This window comes from Rhea pennata, chromosome 2 (assembly GCF_028389875.1).
Source record: "Rhea pennata isolate bPtePen1 chromosome 2, bPtePen1.pri, whole genome shotgun sequence".
NCBI classification, from domain to species: domain Eukaryota; kingdom Metazoa; phylum Chordata; class Aves; order Rheiformes; family Rheidae; genus Rhea; species Rhea pennata.
In genome coordinates, this window is record NC_084664.1 from 11,382,238 (window position 1) to 11,404,366 (window position 22,129).

A 22,129-nucleotide genomic window follows, 5' to 3' on the forward strand; every position below is an offset into this window, starting at 1 on the left:
AATTGCTACAGAGTCTGCTAAGGGCAATAGAAAGCTATTTTTCACTCCTGTTAGCAGCGGGAATTTTTATTTTTTTCAGCTGGAAACTGAAATTTAGTGCATGTACAACTAATACACATGTATATTCTAATGAGGTGGATAGTAGAACCAGAATATGCAAAAACAGATTCTGTTCTGTCCATCTTGAGTATTGCCGTCACACTTGCTAGTCTGTTACATGTACTTGCTATACAGTTATTAAAAATAAATGCAGTTCAATTAAGAGTATTTGAAGGTAGTCTCTGTCCTTCCGCCTTTATATGGAGGACAGCATTTCTGTTGAGTAACCTTTGCTAAGCAGATATCTAGTTCCATGCATTCATAACACTGTCATCATCTTGGCCTAAAAGCACTTTGAGTTAATCCAAGATGGCTTATAAATGCATTTTTATCTGTTCAAGGAAGATAAAATTCTCATGGATTATTATTGCTCTGCCAAGGACAGCTAAATTGTTCATAAGAATGTTTATAAATAGTTTAGTATCCATAAATGTTTATATTTAGTAGATGTAATTTAGCCCTTAAAGATAACTCATGGTTAATGTTTCTTCCAAAAAAAATTTTTTTCTTCCTGAATTGCTTTCTTAATTTCCACTTGCTGTTCTGCTACATAAAAGAAAATATTTAATATTCCAGACAGTGAGACAACTTTTATACTATTTTATGTTGTAATGCAACTGCTGTCAAACTAACTGGAGCAAAATTGTTTCTCAAATGCAAGAGTGGCTTCTCCATTACTTCTCCTCCCCCTCCGCCATTGGTCAGTTTTCTACAAACATTAGTACTGAATAATAGCAATAAATTTAGTTCCCCCGATATACAGTTAAACATTATTTTTACTGACGAACAGGAAAAAAATAGGCAACAAACCTAAAGGGCCTAGAGGAATTTTCACAGTTTTTTAAATTGCACAGCACGTTAATAAGTTGTAAGCATTCACTGTGTAAACAGCACACACCTTTCCCGCAGGGTATCATCGTTCAAGTTTGCTTCGCATGTGTGCTTGGGAAGCTGCCATTTGCTATGTTGCAGAAATAGCTCTGATACCTGTTACTGTGGGATTATTAATGTATTTATTTCTGCAGTATTCTTTACACATGCCTCTACCTTACATCTGCATGCAACGCAGATTAGAACAGCTTAGGTCAGTCTATGGCCTGTTACCCTTTTCCCCCCTCCGTAATAACGGCGCATGACTGTCGGTTTACTAGAAAGGAAGCGGCAGCTTTAGGCCGGGCTTCATGTACGCTTAGCCTAGGCAGAGCCAGTACTAAACCGGAAAATGCAGGTGCGTAAAAGGTACCCGGGAGAGGGCAGACCCCCGGCTCGCAGGCCCCGTCACCGCCCGGACACGGCGCACCACCGCGCCCCGGGGCCGGGAGGCGGCCCTCCCGCGGCCGGGCAGCAGGACGCAGCCCGACGGGCCCTCCCGGCTGCTGCTCCCCGCCCGGGCAGAGCCGCACGCCCCGGACCAAGCCGGATCGAACCGGCCGCTGCGGAGCGCCGGGAGCGCCCTGTCCCACGAGCCTCTGCGGCGGCAGCGCCCCACCCTTTCCGGGGCCGGGGCCCGAGCCGGAGCCGATCCATCGCTCGGCCGAGCGGCTGCCTGCCCTGGCCGCCTGTTGCTAGGCAGTTCGGACGCGGCTGCGCCGCTTGGCTGCGCGCTCCGGGCAGCGGCCGGGACATGGCGCCCGGCGGGGCCCGCGCGTAGCGCCCCGCCCGCCCCCGCCATGGAGACCGACAAGGTGAGGGAGGGCTCGGCGGGGAGCGCCCGGGGCCCCGGGGAGCGGCGCGGCGCAGCGCAGCGCAGGCCCCGCTGCTGCGGCCCTGGCGGAGGGGAGGCGCCGCCGCCGCCAAGTACCAGCATCGAGGAAGCCTGCGTGCCCGCGCCGAGGGGAGTTGTTCGGTGCCACTGCAGAACTTTCTAGAAAAGAGATGCTCTGTGATAACATCCAGACGTGTTAATTCCTCGTGTTCTAGATGAGTATCCTTAATAATTGCCCCTTCTGTGGGTATCGCATCATTAGTAATCTGCTCAGCTTTAGCCTAAGTTTTGTTTTATTAAAAAAGTGTACAGTGCTGCAAAATAACCCCCCCCAAATATATCAACGTGTTAACATCGACTTTCCCATTACATACTCTTCTGAAAAACAAAGGTATCAAATCACTTTGCCATAAATTTTAATACTGTTGTGCTGTGACTTTCAGAGTTAATTCATTTGTAATCATATGTATGAGTAGAAAGTATAGTGGCTGGACTAAGTATATGATACAGCATGTTAATCAAGACCATGCTTTAAGGATTATTATTCAGATACCATTTCAGTGTAAGGGTGTGTTATGAGACTGGTAAATAACCAGAGCTGGTAGCGTACATGGGTTACGTTGTAAAGTCTGCTTTTGCTGCTTCTATTACAGCAAGTGAGAACTTTACCTTGTGTTATCTAGGAGGACTCTCAAATAGTCAACCCATAATTAGACATAAGAAAGATATATATTTATATGTAAAGAACAGATTACCTTTCCATAGATTTAAGACTACAGAAATGCCCCTTTACAATCGTAGAAGTAGGTCGGAAGAGACCTCTGGAGGTCATCTCGTCCAAGCTGCTCAAAGCAAGGCTAACTCCATAGCTGACTGAGGTTGCTCAAGGCCTTACCTAGTGAAGTTCTGAAAATCTCCAATCTTTCTATCTTACAAGCAAAGAAACATTGCTTAGTCTCTCTTAAAGAGCTTATCTAAAGTAGCAAGGTCATCTCATCAGCTGACTTCATACCACAACGTGCTTAACCTCCTTTAGCTTAGAGGGCAGATTCTTAAATGTTATAAATTGTCATAGCTCTTTTGGAGTGACATATCAGCTGACGAGCTCCTCGTGCTCTCAGGTGGATGGATTGAGTTAAACCTCAGTGTGGTTTAAATTGCTAATCTGGATTTAAGTGAATATATTAGAAATTTTAGATTAGCAGACAAATGAGCAACTTCGATAAATCCTTTTAAAGTTAGTTTATAGCTGTACTTTTAACTTCTCTAAGCAAAAAATACTCAGATTTGTTGGTCATTGTTAATACATATTAATTTGAAGATCAATGCAGGCTTTATGCTAAGCGTTTATTTTTGTAAGCTAAGAAGATAAGTTGTAAAGCTGTTTAAGCATATATGTATTTTACCTTATGTTTATTCAGATCCTTAATATAATAACTGTTTTAGAAAATGCTGATTAATATTTTAATTTCTGCTGTTACAGTTGCTTTTGGGTGAAAATTGAAGTTCAATAAAAATGCAAAAATACAACCTTTAATTACATTTTTTAGTTATACTAGCACTGTTTTGTCCTTCTGTGTTCTCATATGAAGGAAAAAAATATCAAAACATAATTATGTATTTGAGATATTAAACAAATGAAGTTTTGTCTGGGTTAAACTGATTTCATGTCATTCAGAAGTTTGGAACTTGCAGAACTCGAGCTCTCACACCTGCTTTTTGATTATGAATTAGATAATAACAAGCTCTCTTTATCTAAAGAAGTTGAACTCAACGGAATTGAATAGAACCTCTAGATTTCAAAAGGTGATTAATCAATTAAAAAAAAATGCTTTTAAACATATAGCCAGCAGCTTCCTGCAGAACAATGATATGACTTTCTCAAAAAGCCTGTTGGCATATCAGTAGTAATTACTTAGTTTAAATCATTTTTTTATTCTTTATTGTTCGATGAATTTGGAATTGCTTGAGCTGAAGGTAATTTCTAAGTTTAATTTTAAATATGTAATTTAAAATTATCTTCTTGTGTGTACAAATGACTCTTACGGTGCTTTTTTAGTTACTGACAGAGAAACAGTGATTTCAAAGGTATTTAGTTTCTTTAAGCTCTATAAAAGGTCTCTCTTCTATTTGTTTAATTTTCTATCTTGTCTGCTTGTTATCTTTTCCGTCTGCTTACCCTCCCACACAAGGTCTGTAGATGATTTTGATAGACTTTATTAAAAAAAATTAGACAAAACTTCACTCAGGAAAATTACCATCTTTGCTTTTAGTTTCTCCTCTGGGGTTCTGCAGTAGTGAATACTTGTACCTTTTGTCTTTTTTTTTTAAGATCAGAAGAAATCAAAATTTCAGTCTTAAAGGTCACTGTTTTTTTAATCTGAATTTAGCTTCTTGGTACTTATGATCCATTTCCTCCAAAGTCCACCAGTCCATAATGATGATCTATAAATACCTAAGTTTGAAAAGACCAGAATTTTTCAATACAGAATAATTAAAAAGCTAAAACATGCTTTTACATGCTGTTTCCTATTATGAATTAACAAAAAAGGGCACCATATGTTTATTTTTTCCCATCAGTGCAGCTCATCATATTCGTTAGCAATTGTTTTGTTAGTCTTTGGTAACTTTTAACCAAGCCTAAATTTGAGAATAAGTATGACCTGGTCATATCCCCTTGAATATCATCATCATCCTTCAATGAAATAATTAAAAGTATTTGATAGATTAAAAATCCTCATTTTTCTTTAGTGTTCTCAGATAATATGAATGATTTTGGTTTAATTCTTTTTAGCAGTTAAGCTAACAGCCAAGCAGTAACCTTTGCAGATGAGGATTAAAGGAATATAACCTCTTTAACTGCCTATTTAACTAGGGAGAAGTCTAGTGAAACAATTTCCATGTATGCTCTGATTATTTTCATTATATTTCTCCCTTTTTACTTCAGTTTTACTTACCGATATTTCATATGGCAGTCAACTTACATATATAGTTGGAACCTTTATATAACATTAAGTGACAACTGATTGACAGCAGTGCCAGAAGTGTTACTGGGTGGTTCTGCAGAAAAGGGATCTGGTGCCCTGGCGGCAGCAAGTCAAACGTAGTCAGCGGTGTGCTCAAGTGCTAACCACACGCAGAGTATGTGCGGTATCAAGACCATAGCCAGCAGGTATACGGCAGTGTGCGTTCCTCTCTGTTCAGCACTTGTGAGGCCCTATTAGGAGTACTGTGCCCAGTTGTAGGGCCCTGGGTGTAAAAGAGTGTCCAGATAAAGGACACTGTGGTGGTTAGGGGGCTGGAGCTCCTGATGTGTATGTGGGAAAAAGGCTAAGGAGCTGAGTTCCTTCAGCCTAGAGAAAAGAGGACTAAGAGAGGATCATCTAATTGCTGTCTTCAACTATATAACGAGAAGCTACAGAAAAGATGGAGCCAGATTATTTTCAAAGATGTGCAGTGAAAGGACAGGGAACAGTGACCCTAAGCAGCAGCAAGTAAAATTCTGACTGGGTATAAGAAAAACATTTTTACAGTGAAAGTAACCAAACTCTGGGATGGGTTGCCCAGACGAGGCATGGAATCTCCAACCTTAGACATATTAAAAACTCACCTGAATAAGCCCCTGGCCAGGGCTTGCTTTGAAGTTAGGCCTGATCTGAGTAGGAGGTTGAACTGAATGATATTGATAGGTCCTTTCCAAAGTAGACTGCTCGGGGATTTGTGCTTGGCATGAACGTGCATATGTGTTCCATCTGTAATATTGTTGAGTGACTGTTAGGAGACCAAACAGTTTTGAACCTGCCTTGAAGGGCTCTGGTGTCATCTGCCACAGGCACTGGCTTCAAAACTGTTTACCATGTGTATACAGAGCTGGATGATACAGTAGAAGTCTGAGCTTCTGGCCTCTTCCAGATCCAATTAGATCAGGTATACTGTAAGTACACACAGTAAGACTAAATCAAATTAATGTTTACATAACAAATATCAGTGGTATTTACCGTATATACCTTGATCCTTTCCTCATAAAAACTGTTTGTCAAGGGATTTATTTCTCACTGCACATTCATTATTTAGTTGCTTTCTGTCTTTTCTGCTCTTCTAGAGAAGAACTAAAGAAGATACTTGGAAATCAGAAGAACTTAAGAAACATCTTAGGGTAATTTTATTTTATTTTTATTAGTTTCAATAGTAAGTTATCTTAAGGCAATGGAATTTATTGACAGGCTAAACAAGAGTGGGTTGACTGGTGGTACTCCAGACACTTCTAAGATTGGCACTGTTGGTATTCAAAGATGCAGATTTAATATGTATTTGTTAACTTCCTTGCCACAGCTGATTGTTCTGGAATCTGTCTAATCCAAGTATGTCTGAAGACTGGCCCGCTTAACCTAGTCCGGCTACACAGCTCAGTGTAAAATTAATGCACAGATTTCTGCACATCATGGGGCTGATTTGTTGGCCACCCAAATCCATGTTATAGCTCCCCCTTTTATATACTTACTCAGTTTGCTATACATATATGATGTATTACTTACTGTATTTGTTAGCACCATCTATCATGTTTGCCATGCTGCTTTAACCTGGTTAGTTATATTATCTGTTTGCCAAATTTGCATGCAGATTCTAGTCAGTAACATCACCATGTATTCATTTTTATTATGTATTTTTAAAAGCTGTTTTCCAGTATGTGTATCTCCCTTTCTGTGTCTTGTGCAGATCTTCATTACTGCTTTGATAAATTGCAGACATCCTTCTTGTTCATCTGTTTTCTGGATTTTTATCAGTTATTCTGTATAGCTCCTCACTGCCTTATTGGCAGTGCTATAGAAGAATTACTTTGTATTTTTAGGCTTTCAGTAACATTTTCTCTACTGCCTTGTAGGCTAAAGCAATTAGATCACAGTTGAAAAGTTTTAGTTTCAACAGAAGCAATATGATGGGGCTTTCATTTCTGTGAAACAGATGGCTAAGGTTTAATTCACTTTACTGCATGGATATAATCAAAAAAGAAAATCCTGTTTATTGTGCATTAGAAAAATGGCCAAACTTGTGAATGTAGTGAAATCAGTGTGCATTTCACTGTTCACTTCAGGAAGGTTCAAATGTAATCTCTTATGACTTAAATAAAATTAAAATAATAGCAGCTTGAATAGATCTAGGCCAAAATTTTCTTTCCCAACTTTTATGGGCTATATTCTGCTTTCTGTTCAAGTAAAAGCTGATCTGTCCTAAAGGAACTGGAGGGCACTAAACAGAATGCACAGTTGCACAGTCCTTTTTTTCAAATATACTGAAAATGCAACTTATGAATCTCACTTACTAGTTCTTTTACTATAAATACAAGTATAATTTTAGTAATTTTACATACAAATTAAGTATGGAGATGTATCAGCATTTTAATACAGTTTAGAAAATTATAGTTAACAGTCCAGTAATGGATTTCTTCATATAAGTATACTATATCAAAATAGATTACTGAATTAGATTTTTTTTTATACTTCAGGCATCACAGTCAGATAGTCAAAATGAAGACAAAAAGCACCGAGAAAAGAAACTGCAGCGGGAAAAGAATGTTCATGACACAGATGCTCATAAATATGAACACAAAGACAGAGAGAAGAGCAAAGAAAGAACAAGAGAAAGAGAGAGATTTAAATCTAGCGAAAGAGACAGGGATAAGATGAGAGAGAGAGAAAGGGGAAAAGAACACCACAAAGAACGAGACAGAGAGAGCTACAAGGATAAAGTTCGAGAATCAGGTTTGGGGAAGGAAAGGTACATCGTAAGAAAAGATAAAGACCAGGAAAATGAGGGAGAAGAAGAGAAAACGCATAAAAGGCATGAGATGAAGCAAATACACGTGCAAAATAATCTGAAATCATTTGAAGTAAGAGATAAAGAACATCACAGAAGAAGAGAAAGCAGGCATCATTTTGGTAAGTTGCTTTGTATTGATGTTGTACTTTTAAATATTTCATTTACTATTTAGACAGAAATGTTCTGAAGCTACATCTCACCTATACAGACAGCATAAAGACAAGCAAACTTGCTGAAGCATATATCTTTAGAGAATCTCACGGTGACTTAGTTTTGTTTTAGTGCTTTTATGAATTTTTGATGCTGGTTTTTCTTCTCTTAAAAAGGCGTTGACATTCACAGTTTTTGTTAATCATTTGTCTTGAAGAGAGGTTAAGTATCTTCCTGCCCAGCCAATCTCTACTGAGGGATCCCTTTGAATATCAAACAAAGTTGCAGGGTGATTGTTGAAGTTAATAGCATGTATCACTATGCTTATGATTACCCAAGGCAACTGAGAACAGAGAGATCCTGCAGTAAAGAAATAGGAATAATCAGTTTTGGAAAGTGAATTTCAGCTGAATGTTATATTATTTTATTATTAATTTTCAGTAATTCCAGACCCTAAAAAATGATAAACTGGTTAGTATTTGTAAATATTTTATTGAATGAGATACAAGACAGAATTCTTACGATAGAAGGTCCATTTCACTGAAGTGTTATTTTCTGCAGGCTTGTTAGTTATGTACAAAGTTTGATTGTAATATAAAGTATTAATTTATACATATATTTTCTAGAAGAAGAGAAAAAAAGAGTTGAAGGACAAGAAAGAAGACATAAAGGAATGAAGGTAAAAGAAGGAAAAGGAATGAATTGTTTTTATAAAGGAAGATAAAATGGGAGAATAATGGAGAAATTCAATCAGGCTTCACTTCCCAAATAATCCAAGATATGCTTAGTCTAAGCTTCTTACAAGTAGTTCTATTTCAAGCAGATACTTTATTCATGTTTTTTTTTTTTAAATAAAAATTGGCTAGCGAACAAATCACTTCATTTTTGTACACCTTCGTTAAAATTTTACATCTGTTATTTATGCGTTTATTAGAAAGGTATTTGTAAGTATACATCCTGTTTTGTGATAGAGTGCCTCGTAAACAAAGAATTAAATTTACTTGAAGAATACCAAATCCAAAGAATTTTCTGTAGTAAAGTATACAGTGTCCCAGAAGATGTATCATCATCCCAAGTGAAAGGTGCTGGGCCATCATATGTGATGAAAAAATGGGATAGAAGATCTGTGCTGACAGATAGTTTATGAACCTAACAGATCTATCAATTTTTGACCATTATAATGGTGAATTTCTAAGATAAAATGATCTTGGAGAACTTTATTTTTTTTCCTCTTGTTCCAGGATAATTATACCAAAAATAGCACTGGCAAATATTTAGTATACAAAGGTGAAGAAAGTGAACATGGACAAAAGTTACAGAAAGAGGAAGAGGCAGATCAAGGGAGAGAAAAGAGACACAGAATAAAAAAAGAACATTCTATTAATCCAGGAAAAGAGAGTTTTTCAAAAGAGAGAGTTCATAAACTTCATAAACTGTTTGAAAAGGAAGATGAAGAAAAACATAAATCAAAGAGATCTAAAGAGGGATCTTCCCATGGAGACAGAGAAAGACAACCAGCAGAGATGAATGAAAGAGTAAAAAGTGAAGAAAGTGGAAGAAAGAAATATGATCTTAAGGTTAGTTCTCCTAAGACTTAAAAGCAATACCTTATAACTTACTGTGTAAAAGCGGCTTGCTTAAGGTTTATAGTCCGTGGAAATTTGCAGAAGTAGCTCTTCTAGAATATCTGCATCTTTGTTGATTCTTTTCTTGCAGAATTCCATTTCTTTTTCTGATGTTTATGGATAGGGAAATGCAATTTTAACTTGAGCCACCAACTGAGTGCATTTCCAAACTTAGACAAATCTTTATGCTCTAGAATTTGAGTCAGATCCTATCTTGTGAATTAAAAATACCTGAGATTTGTTGTCTGTCACTGGGACTAACTGATGTGGAATACTGCAGTCCAAACTGTTAAAATCTCTTTTATTCTCTGAAACAGGCTGGCCACATCCAAATGGTCCACAGTCCCTAGTCCCTGTTAGCTTTTTGGTCACACTTGGGGGTTATTTGGAAAGTCTTCATTGGCCTATGACAATATTAGGCCAATTACTAGCCAACTGGGCTAACAATTTAAGTGTGGACAAGCGGTTTCCTAGGGGTCCAGAGTATTTTCTGACTGTTGTTACTAGTATAATAATGGGATGGTGTCTTATCAGCCAGATTTTACTGTGGTTATTAAGCATTAAAATGATTCAGGTAAATAAAGGAAAAGATTCAAGATTCCTTCTCTTCCTTTCCTTTCAGAAGTGCAATGTTGAAAGAGGCATAGCCAAACTTCAATCCCAAGCATTTAATATTTTCAAGACAAGCTCATATTATGTGTGGCATATCTGTTACTGGTGTTTATTTGCTTACCATGGCTGTTTCAGTAGGAGGTTGTTCTGGTGTTAGTTCATACACAGAACTTCCTCTTACAGTCAGTGACCTATACAAAATAGCACAGTATTTATCAATGAAATAAATGAATACCTTAGAAACCTCTCACTCTTTAGTACCAGTACTACTGACATATGTTCCTATATGAAATTCCTCTAGCATTTCTGACACGTTAATATTGTGACCTCTTTTACAGAGCAATGAATACAAAAAACAGGAGGGGATTCAGCAGCAAGAAAGGGAAACAAGCCATCAGCATATAAGGTACATTCAGACATTTGAAGTAAACATATGTTGTACAGTATCTGTTAATAGAGAAGATTCAGTCAGCACCAAATCATCCAGGAGTAATCATTTTGCATCCTAGGATGGGCATCCTTTCTTTATAAGCATTTGCATATTATTATGTATATGTATAAATAAAAACTCCCTATATATGTAATATACATATAATTAAATATGTTTTACGTCTTAGATGATTTCTTTAAAATGTATGTATTCTTAATCCAGTTACATTTTTTTCTCTCCCTGGATAGTAAAAGACATTCTGCAGTCCTTGCAGAACAGAGATATCTCAATCTCCATTAATTTGGGAGACAGAGGCATGTTCATGGACAGAAGTTTTGTGTTCTGCTACCTGAAAATTCACTGTGCAGTCCTGTGGACGCTTATAAGGCCCATGATTAACTATGTACACTGTTACCTTGTTTACTTTAACTTGAGTACCCACACTTAGGTACCAACCAGAATAGCAGCTAAAATATAAAGTATGTATGTATCTAGCAACTTTGGTGTTGTACATAAGTGGAAAAGCTCCAGGTCATCCTCAGTAGGACGAGTAAAATTTCAGGATGATATTTTCACATTAGTATATACAAAATCTCTTAGAGAAGTTCTATATGTGTTCTCATTATCTTTTTATTCCTGAATGCTTCAGATATGTCAAATTCTTATGCAACGTTCTGAATTATAACATTAAATTCATTGTCAGTCGGAATTCTTGTTCCCAAGTTCTAATTTAGCTTCCTGGCAAAATATAAGGACAACATGCTAGCCTGAGTTGACATTGACAAAGATAGGGAGGTCACTAGCACTGTCTGCCACGTATAACTACTGGTCCTTAAGCATTGAACAAATCAGTTTAGTTGTAGTCAGTACTGTGGAACTCTTTTTTTGTATGAGGAAAGAAAAATGAAATATTTCAGAATACATCAGCTGGAGTGCTTCCTAGCAGCAGCACTCAGTTAGTTCAGTCAGTGACAAATACAGAAAGCTGTATTTTGTAGCTGTTGCTGATGGGGCGTTGTGAGGGAGCCATTGCTTGTGCACAGATGGGAAAGGAAAGGATTTAGCTATTTCTGAATGGCAAGGAAAGCAATATGGCCTGTTGGAATGTCCCAAAACTTTGATTCAACCTCAAGTTAATGTTAACATTAGGTTATTTTGATCTGGTATATGAGGATCCAGACAAATATTTACTTTTATTGTTCACTTGTTTTTGTGTTTGTCGGTCCCTCCAGCAGTATATATGAACACTTTCTTACTTAGGAAGTCAGAACGCTCTTTTTTTGAAGCCCTATTCTCTGCTTAAGAAACTGAATAGATTGTTAGGGAGCAGAGCTGGTTTTTAGTTTTCTCCCTCTCTGTCTGAGCCTGATTGTACTGTTCTCATAATTATAATCCATGAGTGAAGAACCAGGATTGAGTGTCAATCTGTAATGTAGAGCTTTAAAGTACATTACACCAACCCAATCCTTGTCTTTTATTGGCTCCAGATGTTAATAAAACTAGTAGATTTCTGGGATTAGTAGGCTTTTTTCCCCTCAATTTTTCTTCAATTTTGATGCAGTGATAGGTATTGTATTATTTTCTTTTGTAATTTTTAGCTTATTAATCACTTTGCTGCTTGATTATCATTTCATATCATAAACAGAGGTCTATAAATGTATTTGTAGAAATATTTCATTTTGCAACATTTCAAATCTTTTCAGGAAGAAACAACTATTTATTTTCTAAATAGTGCTTCCTTCTGAGTTAACCAATAAAAATGATGTTCTGTTTTTTGATAGGAGTGTAAAAGATAAAGGAAAAAATGATGGAAAAGAAAAAAAGGACACAAAACAAGTGGTAAAATTTTAAGTTTTGGATATTAGAATGTATTGTTTTTCTTAGGCTTAATAATAATTACGGTATGCATTATACTATAATTCAAAAATAAGGTAAGATATATTGGTCTTTTAACCTTGCTTTCAGGATACAGCATTGCAAAATGGATATTTTGTTTATAAATTTGCTAACCATTTAATGTATTCAACTTTATTTCAGTATCATTTATACTTGAAAAAAGAATTCTCAGTAAGTGTTTAGACTGATATATAACAAATCATCTACATATATTTATAGCATATCATTTATTTCTATAAGTAACTGACAAATAAAATGTAGTATAACATATTTTGAACAGTTTTTAACCATCTCTCAAAATCCAAATTATATCTTGGAATATTACAGTATTATGGACCTGATCTGGGAGAAAGTAGATTCTGATCAAATGTTTATGGAGACATCTTTTGTAGTTTTCTTTTACTATGGGCAGCCATAGAGCTTTCAAAAACATATTAGCTTCTATTAAAACCTGTCTTTTTTACAAACCTGTTCTAGAACCTGTACAATTTGATGATCAGTTAGAATTCTTCTAATTTCCAAGATGCCTTCATTATTCTTGCTTCTATACTGGCTTTTACCTCAAATAATTGTTTAGGATTTTTTTCCCTCCATGAGCTTACAGCAGTTAGTGTTCCCAAGATTGGTATGAGTTCTATTTTATGTTCTTATATTATTATTTTATATTGATAATTATCACTTGTTAATATATGTTTGTTTATATTTCTAAACTATTTTTTTCATATTTCTGAGAAATATATTTGTTTGAAATGCATGGAATCTGAGAAGAACTGTTCATTTTTCATTGTTTAAGATTTGGCAGATAAGGTTTAATTTTTTATGAGTTTATATAACAGCTTTGTCTGTTTTACTCTTTTAGGAGAGAAAAGATACCCATATCTATAACTCAGATACAGAGTTTGATAACTTTTTGACAAATTATGAAGATGATTTTGAAGTAAGTATTAGCATAAAATAGTCCTTTTGAAATAATTTCAACTATATATACTGAAATAAAAAATGCAGGATGTTACGTGATTTTTTAAAAAATGTTTTTTCAATAAATGGCCTTAACTTGGCTTTTGTCTACAATAGTTGATACGTGTAACTAAAATGTTATGTAGAAACTCTCCTGTGTTCACTTATTTAGACTTCATTGGAAACTAACTTTAGCTATTCAGCTGAAGTCTTAATAAGATCCTTTTCCTGCGTTTCTGGACTTCAATTACTTAAATATTTTTCTGAATGAATTTATTAAATAATCTATAACACATCATCAATTTCAGGAGGAGAAAAGACCTCATTCTTTTCTATTCCAAAAATACCACAGAAAAAGATACTGATACACAGCAACTCTTTGGAGAATTTGTTTAATTGAACTCTCTTATCTTCTAGCTTTGTTTTATTTACTTTAAAGTTATTTTAGATAGAAGAGTGTGCTGAATATGCTTTCATTGCTACCCAAACCAATCATATTGTGATGTTTGTTCAACCATGGTAGAACTTAGGTGCAGTGTTCACAGTTTATACCTTTGCACTCAGTGGAGAGAAAGAAGCGCTTTTAAGGCTTGTTTATATCACTTACATTAGACTTTTTTTTTTTTTTTTTTTTTTTTTTGCCTGAGGTGAATTATCTTAGCTGTGCTCCAAAACATTGTCAAAGCATGTGCCTCAGCATGGATTTGCAACCAGATAATTTGGAAGCTAGATAAATTTGGGTCTGTAGTATAAAGGCATCCTAAATCCAAACTAGCAAATAAACAACTTTATATGTCTATGACACATATATGCTATTGACCATCATCAGTTTCTTTTCTTTAAGATATATATACAAATTCTACTTCAGGATATTTTTTAAAAATAAATGGATTTTTGTGAGGTAGTGAAAAGCAACACTGTAGGATTGTTTTTTCTTTATTAAAATTACCATGGTTTTAAAATATGATTTTTTTTCCTTTATATCAAATAGTTATTTTAAAAAACTTTTCAGTCAGGGAGTTTGTAGCCATCAAGAACAATGTACAAGAATTTTGTTTTTATGGGGAATGCATTTCATAATGTCTTTAAAACATTTTGAAAAATAAAAGATATGTAATTTATGTTTATTACTTACTAAAGGATTATGAAGATGATTTTGATAACAATGATGAAAACAAAAGTGGTGAAGAAAGAGCTGTAGAAGAAAAACCAAGAGAGAGTTCTATTTCCAAAACATCAGAATTTGAAGAAATTCAAAGAGCAATTAATGCAGAAAATGATAGAGTTTTTACTTCACTGCCAAAGAAAATCAAAAATGAAAAAAAGGAACCAGTCATGGGTATGTGGCTAGGCATTGGTCTTTTTTATTAAATGTATGAGTAACTCACACAACTCATGATTAAAAAGGCTATGTTTTCTAAAAGTCTGCCTTACGGCAAAAATCTGGTATTCTGAATGAGTCATCTTAGGTTGTGGGTAAGTACTATAACTTTCACATAGCTAAAGAATGATTCAAAGACATTACTAATCATTTAAAATGTTAAGTATAAAAATTTACATGTTAACATTTAGTATCTCTTATTTTGGGTAAGAGGAAGTGGAGGAGTCTGGTTTTTGAAAGGCAGAGGAATGCTAGAACAGTTTGGGCCTTCTGTGATATGAATTGGCCTTTTTCCTTGAAGTATGATTGAAGCCATAGCTCTAGTCAGGCAGGTGAGAAAAGTATAGATATTCTTTAAATTTGTAGTTCTGTGTTACTTTAAAATTTAAGTAACACAGCATTTATTTTCTTCTGAAAATTGACTATAAAACTGCAGTCTTCTATTCGGTTGATCTGTGAGTTAGCTCGGTTGGTTAGAGCATGGTGCTACTAATGCCAACGTGGTGGGTTCAATCCCCATATGGGGCTATGCTGAGGGTTGTAATAGGTGATCTCCAGAGGTCCCTTCCAACTTTACCGTTCTCTGATTCAGTGATCTACCCACTTAACTGACTACAGCCATGATTCTGCTTTGCACAATCCACTCATGTGAATAACAGTACAGGATCACTATGCAAAATAATTTTACACAGCTTTTTACTCTACACACTACACTGTACAGAGTACAGCAGAACTAACACAGTCATGGAAGAATGGCATAGAACTTTGCAAGTCTTTAGAGCATCAGTAGAATTTCTAATGGAGTTGTGATTGCAGGGTCTTTGGAATTTAAATTGACTCTCAGTTTTTGTGTGGTTATACTGTACTGAATAGGCTTTATTTGGTCTTTGAAAAGCATTATTGTGTAAGTATATCTCCCAAGTAAAGAGGGAAAAAATTAAATGCTTTTGTGTTAGAAGCAATATATTGTAATGTGGATTTCTTCTTGCAGAAGAAACATGCATTTCTTGTTGTTTTATTTTCCTAGCAGACAATATAGAATCAATACCAGAGTCCAATAAACAATATTGATCTAATGAATGATATAGAATTTGAATATAAAAGCAGATTTTTTAATTCTGAATTATAGCATTTATTGCTTTATTGTAAATTAGACAACCATCTTTTTTGACAAAATTATTTTTCATTTTGGTTAAAATGGTTAGTGATCATTCTGGTAATAATTTTTAGCAGTTCAAAAGCACTTTACAAGCATTATCCAAAGAAGGCAGTCTTCTGAGGAAGCTGAACATCATCAGTTCTGTTTGGGAGTTAGCTATTAAAGTCAATTGATTACAGCCTAGCCAGGACAGAGAGTAAAATCAAGATGACATCAGGTATTATAATCAGTCCATTAACAATTGCATTTAAAACAACAATTTTCAATGTTTTGCTTATTCATCCAAGGCTTATTAGCTTCTCTTCTGTTGATAGGTTCTCCATCAGCTATAGCGACCAGTTCCTGTGTAGAGGTGTAGCGTGCACCCCACCTTCTATTAGTCTAGGTGAATTTGATCTGATTGAAAATTGCTCATGCAGTGATTTACTGTATACTGGGAAACAAGGGACCTGCTAATGGTAGAAAAAAGAGCTTGTAGTTCTAAGAAGGAAGAAACTGGTTCAGAGTAAAAATTGCAATGGTCACTCATCTTTAATTGACTAATACAAGAGCATAGTAAGAGAAAAAGCCTGACCTATTAGTAAAGTTAAGAAGCTTATTGTATTGATACTGTGCTAGAGGTTATGTAATATGCAAACTAGTAACATTCAGTGGCTGTGTGGTAATGAATCTGTTCCTTTTTATGCTTGCAGCTTTACATTTTAATGTGGTATAAAGTGTGAATTATAACACTAACAACATTTTATAATATCACAGAAAGGCAATATCCTCCTGCCAGTAGCTCTTTTTGTGGAATATTCATGGATTTTGCAATGGCAAACCAACGACAAAGTAGCCAAAGCGTGGTTAGTAAGCAAAAGTAAGCATCTTTTAAATTGTCTACATAAAATGGCAACTTGCCTTGTCAGATACCTTTTCCTAGTATTTGAAATATATGAAGTTATAAGCTTGCAACTTTTAAAGTCAAGTACTTCGTAACCTAACAATAATTAGTGTTTAAGTAAATACAGTTTACAGGCTTTGCTGTGTGTGAGTTTTATAATGGAAATATATCTGTGTCAATTTATATGTATCAGTTTATCATCAGAATGAGTTGCTCATGTGATCATGTCTCTGTGATTCTTCAATCGCTTAATTAGATAATGACTTATAGTAATGCAGAGCAAACCCTTTACCTACTCTTGGAGCTCTACAGAACTGCAATTTCTTGAAATAATCAAGACTCTATATGGTACATACAGTTGCCAAAATAGCATATTCCATTTTGGGAATAGCACTAGTTGGTGTAAAAACATGTTATTACTGATCTAAAACTGATCTAGATTTGAGACATCTAAGACAGCTTCATGTTAAAGAATCAAATTGATGCCTGTTTCTAGTGGAACTTACCAGGAGTTACAGATTTAGATAATTTATGTGAAGCCCAATATATATCTCCAATTTTCTGTTATGTCAATTGGACATACAAAGCAAGAATAATAAGTTTTACTGATAATACTAGATTACATTGCTGTATACGTCTTCATATAAGAGAGCTTTTATTGACTAGATGATGTAATTCATCTTGCCTGAATTTATATACCTAAATTTTATGCAAGATCATATCTCTAGACAGTGGAGAGAGATGAGCAACTTCAGGAAGACATCACTCTGAAGAACTGACTTCTAAAATGCTTGATGCTCTCTACTGATTATACAGAGAGTCTGGACGAGTAGTTTAGATAAATAGCTTTAGAAAATTAAAGGTCAATCAGATGAATCTACCCACCAGATCTAATTCAATTGCCTTTCATGCAAATGTATACAACCTGTATAGATAACTAGCTGTGTGTATAACTTTGTTTGTATACTGTCTGTATAGCCTTTTCAGATAACTAGCATTGTCATAGAGAAAGGAAGAGTTTGGGGAATTTAAGGCTACAATAATACATTGTTACCAGTAGATAAACTGAAAGCCTTCTATAAATGAGTAGTGACACTTTGAAATCCTCAGTAGTAACACTGAGGCTAATAGGTTTAATTTAAGAATTTTGTTTGAATGTATCAGTAAGATTTGTAGCGAGGAAGCAGCTTTTGTGAGTTTGAATTAGATCTCAGCACTCCTTGTCCACAAGGATTTTGAAGAGTTGGTGTAGTAGGAAGAAATAGAAATAAAAAATGTGAATAAGAAAATATCGTAGATGTCTTTAAGTAACAAAAAGGAGATGGTAAAATTGTCCTTATACGTGAAGAAAACCACAACCTAAAATGTTAGATGTGCAATGCCAGCTCATATTGCTGTAGTCTGTTCCCTTTCCAAAGATTCTGTTGCTGAGAGGAAATTGTAACTAAAATATGCATCTGGAAGACTATTTGGGTATGGAATTACTACAGAGGCATAACCATATGTAGGTTGCATTTATAATAAGTGTACATTAAAAAAACTGAAAGTGGAAGAGAGAGAAAAGGGAAAAGAAGACAAAAATTTTCCCTTTGTCCAGAAATCTGTGCTATAGCAACAGAGTGGAATTAACATGTAAACAGACATCTGTATCTAATTTAAGCAGTTGACTCTGAAATAATTTCTTAACAGTGTTATGACATTAAACTAGACAGATCATCATGTAAAAGTGACAAGGTTGGCTGTTCTGCAATTATCCACACTTCCATACAAATGGGGCAGTAGGAATCTCTCTCTAGTTGATGATAACAAGTAGTATGACATAAATGTTTTTAGCATGTTGTCAGAGTAAGACGCAATATATGAAGATAGCCTTAGTCTCCAATTAATAATCTAAATGTAGTTTTATTTTTGAGAAAAGACAAAAAAATTAAGAGATCAGGTTAGCAAAAATTAAAAGGAATGAGGTAAGTTGGATCATGGAAACAATAAGTAGGGCAGGTAAGTTAGTTTTTGTTGTTCCAAAAACTGAATTTAGGAAATCATAAAGATTTCGCAGTTCATAAAACAAAAAGATTCAGGTATCACAAAGTGCGTGATGTGACGATCTTGTTTTAAACAGGAAAAGAATATGGATGGAAAAATACATAGTTTATGTTTATCCTGAATACTCATTTTTATACAGTTTAGCTGGAGTCCACTAGTCCAGTAACTGATGGATTTTGGAGGCCTGCTGTTGGGGGAAGAAGTCAGTGTTCATGTCCATAGATAGTAACACAATAAACAGTAAATGAACAATAAATTCATTTCGTGTATATACTTAAAATACATTTTAGAATTACTGTTATTTGATTTGTTTTCCTGTTGTATGTAAAGAGGAACAAGTTAAAGGCAATTTATTATCATTTGAGTGCTTAGGAGGTCATTCAAAATGGATTAGAATAGGTCTAACAAAACCAAAAAAACTTGTAAGGAATGTGCACCCTAGCTGATATAACTTAACATAATAAAATAATTTCAGGAGTAATAGCCATCATCTGAATTGCAGGAAGAATTTAGTGTTCATCTGTTATCTCACAGAACAGCTTTTGAGTAGTTTGGCAAGATGTTCCCAGGCTTCTGAATATTTGGGCTTGTCTGTACAATAAACCATATAACTTCTCCATTTTCAAATATGATCATTATCTCTGTCATATTAAATGAGAACTCAGCATTATTTTATATATATATATATATATATATATATATATATATATATATATATATGTATATATTTCTACTGATATATGTTTATCTATGAATTAACTTTGGTACAGTTCCATTTCATATGAGTCAATGTATTGTTAAATCTGTAGTACTGTGCAATATCAGGTCATTTTTCTTTTAGAATACCATATACTTGGTCTTAACTATTTTTGTATTTCTCTTTTGTAATACTTTTTAAAGAAAACGAACTTCAGAACTTCTCCAGCTAATTGATCTGGACTTCTCAGTTAGTTTTACTTTACTGGATTTGCCTCCTATAAATGAGTACGACCTGTATATCAGGAATTTTGGTAAAATGAACACTAAACAGGTGGGTAATTGATTTTTAGTACTATTTAAATCTTGGTAGTGTGGATTCTTGTTCTGGAAAATAATTTTCCTTACAAAGGGAAGTTACTAGAGCTAATAGGAGAGTAAAATAATAATATTTTTTCATATCTCATCCTTAATAACCATAAAACAGTAATATTACATCTTTGTAGCCAGGTAGGCCATATTCCTCCTTTCTCAGTTAGAAGAGAGCTTTTATAATAGACTTTGTCTGTTTGTGGCTCACTGTTCCAAGAATGCTGAGCTTAGCATTTGTGCACAGTCTAAGACTGTTTTACAGTATATCTATCACTCCTGAACAAAATCTAGTTGGTTCTGCGTGCATAAAATGGCTATACAGTCTGTGTCAGTTTTCTGGGATGTGAATTCACAAGCAGAAGAGGTTGAGCTCATCAATTAAGAAATGAATATTTAAGTTCTGTTCAATTATGTTCTGTCATTCTTAGCTGTGTTACCCACATGTTATCTTTCTACTTTAGGCTTATGTTCAGTATAATGAGGAAAATATTGAGAGAGACATTCAGACTGAGGAGGTTGAGACATTGGAGAAATGGACACAGCATCCAGGAGAAAGTGCCCTTGTGTCCGGAGGTAAAGAACATTTTAATCAGTCGTGTCTGTATGTATGCACATAGGCTTTCTCTTTTGAACCCTCCTATGGTCAGGATTTGAAATAGGGCAAGCTTTGCCAATAGCAGCCTTCTGCAGACATTCTGAATATCCTCATCTGATTTCACCACCTGATGGATGAGGAATAAAGTTCTGTCCTTCTGGATTGCTCTTTCTCCTGGCAGGAGTTATGATTCCCCAGGGGATCTTATTTTTCAGTACCATTGTTGCTTCTGAAGAAAAGTTGATTTGTCATCCTCATTAAACATTAATTGGATCAAGGATTTGTCATCCTTAAACATTACATTGTTCTTGCCGCTTTATTAATTGATTTCTTTTTGAAGCTTCAAGTTTAGTTTTCATTCTTTGTTTTTCATAGGTCCTATAAACAACCAGGAGATGTCAGTGAATAGTGCTCGAACACCTAAAATTGATTCGCAAAGATTAGCAAATTTTCTCCGGTCTGCTTGCCAGGTACACTTATGTACTTAATATCCTTGGGGAATTGTGTGCATAAGTATACAGTGTGGTAGATCACTTACAGTAGTTGTTCTGACTAATTTAAATAAATGACTTAACCAGTACTTACTATTGGTGAGATTCATCTCTCTGCAAAGAAATGGAACCAAAACTGTGCAAATTTTAAAGCTATGTTAAGACCTACTTTCAAAGATACAAAATTAGCAAGAGAGTTGATTAAAATTTTATTAAATTCATCCATGTGCTTTTGCAAGCTACAAATAACAAAACTGAAAGATAAGAATGACCCTTTTACTTCTGTAAATATAATTATGTTTGAAAGGTGATCGCTGTTTTGCTAGAGGAAGATCGAGTTGCAACACAACCCAGGTGGAAACTAAGATCTCGACAAACCAGTCTGTCTATTAGTGATAGCTGTTTCCAGTTAAATACTAACCAGCCATTCCTCCATGGTAAGGGAACTTTATTATACACCTTTTAGCATACAGTGTGAACTCTTCTTCCTTAGGCAAAGTGCCAGGCTCTTTACTGTGGCTGAATTGCAAACAGCACATATCAGGATATAAAGATAATATAAAACTCTCTTATTTTTATTTCTCTAATGTTTCTGTAACTCTGTGAGGATTGGTTTCACACAGGGAACATCAGTGCATGGTTGCTATGGAGCCAAAAATATAGCCAGTGATCAGTGTAGCATAGGGATGTCCTGAGTGTAGTTTCTTAATCTGTTGTTGAAGGCCTGTCCCAAGGGTTATCATTTCATTTAGGCACTTTCTGCTGACAGTAGGTCCCAAGCTACAAATAAAGCAAGCTTAGTGAATTGGGAGAATATACCCTGATATAACTGAACTGCAGCTATATTTTCCCCATATAAACAGTAAAAGTTCAAATGAAAAGAAAATGAAAATTAAAATACCTGTGATTAGGAATGACAATATCTGTCACAACATGATAAACATGCATTTTCTAGCATGAACACATATGATGAAGCAGAAGAATGAATGTGTTGATTCTATAGCCTGGCCTGTACTGTTTCCTGTTTGAGACTCAGCTTATTTTTCAATATGTATACTTGCATCAGATCAGACTCTTTGAGTGGCTGGCTTATGCTCAAATTTCTGTTAACTTCCTGACTCTGTTCCTTTTTGCTTCCTACTTCCTTGCAGTTTTTTGGATTCCTTGTCCAGTCACTCCTCTTTTCTGGTATAGCATCAAAAAAAACCCACTGTTAAT

At 35.2% G+C, this 22,129-nt stretch overlaps 1 protein-coding gene across 2 annotated transcripts in view; it reads left to right on the forward strand.

Annotated features, from left to right (window-relative positions):
* The first annotated feature begins 1,730 nt into the window (after window positions 1-1,730).
* DYNC2I1 (dynein 2 intermediate chain 1) overlaps window positions 1,731-22,129 on the forward strand; it is a 30,170-nt gene continuing 9,771 nt past the window's right edge. The window contains exons 1-14 of one of the 2 annotated variants that reach the window (XM_062567671.1): window positions 1,731-1,784; window positions 5,907-5,960; window positions 7,308-7,740; window positions 8,398-8,450; window positions 9,013-9,348; window positions 10,347-10,414; window positions 12,220-12,277; window positions 13,194-13,271; window positions 14,432-14,630; window positions 16,588-16,690; window positions 19,658-19,787; window positions 20,287-20,398; window positions 20,796-20,890; window positions 21,219-21,348. In XM_062567671.1, the coding sequence (XP_062423655.1) occupies window positions 1,770-1,784; window positions 5,907-5,960; window positions 7,308-7,740; window positions 8,398-8,450; window positions 9,013-9,348; window positions 10,347-10,414; window positions 12,220-12,277; window positions 13,194-13,271; window positions 14,432-14,630; window positions 16,588-16,690; window positions 19,658-19,787; window positions 20,287-20,398; window positions 20,796-20,890; window positions 21,219-21,348 (1,864 nt within the window). In that variant the 5' untranslated portion in view covers window positions 1,731-1,769. The remainder of the gene's footprint in view (window positions 1,785-5,906; window positions 5,961-7,307; window positions 7,741-8,397; window positions 8,451-9,012; window positions 9,349-10,346; window positions 10,415-12,219; window positions 12,278-13,193; window positions 13,272-14,431; window positions 14,631-16,587; window positions 16,691-19,657; window positions 19,788-20,286; window positions 20,399-20,795; window positions 20,891-21,218; window positions 21,349-22,129) is intronic. The other variant, XM_062567672.1, reaches the window with a different exon arrangement.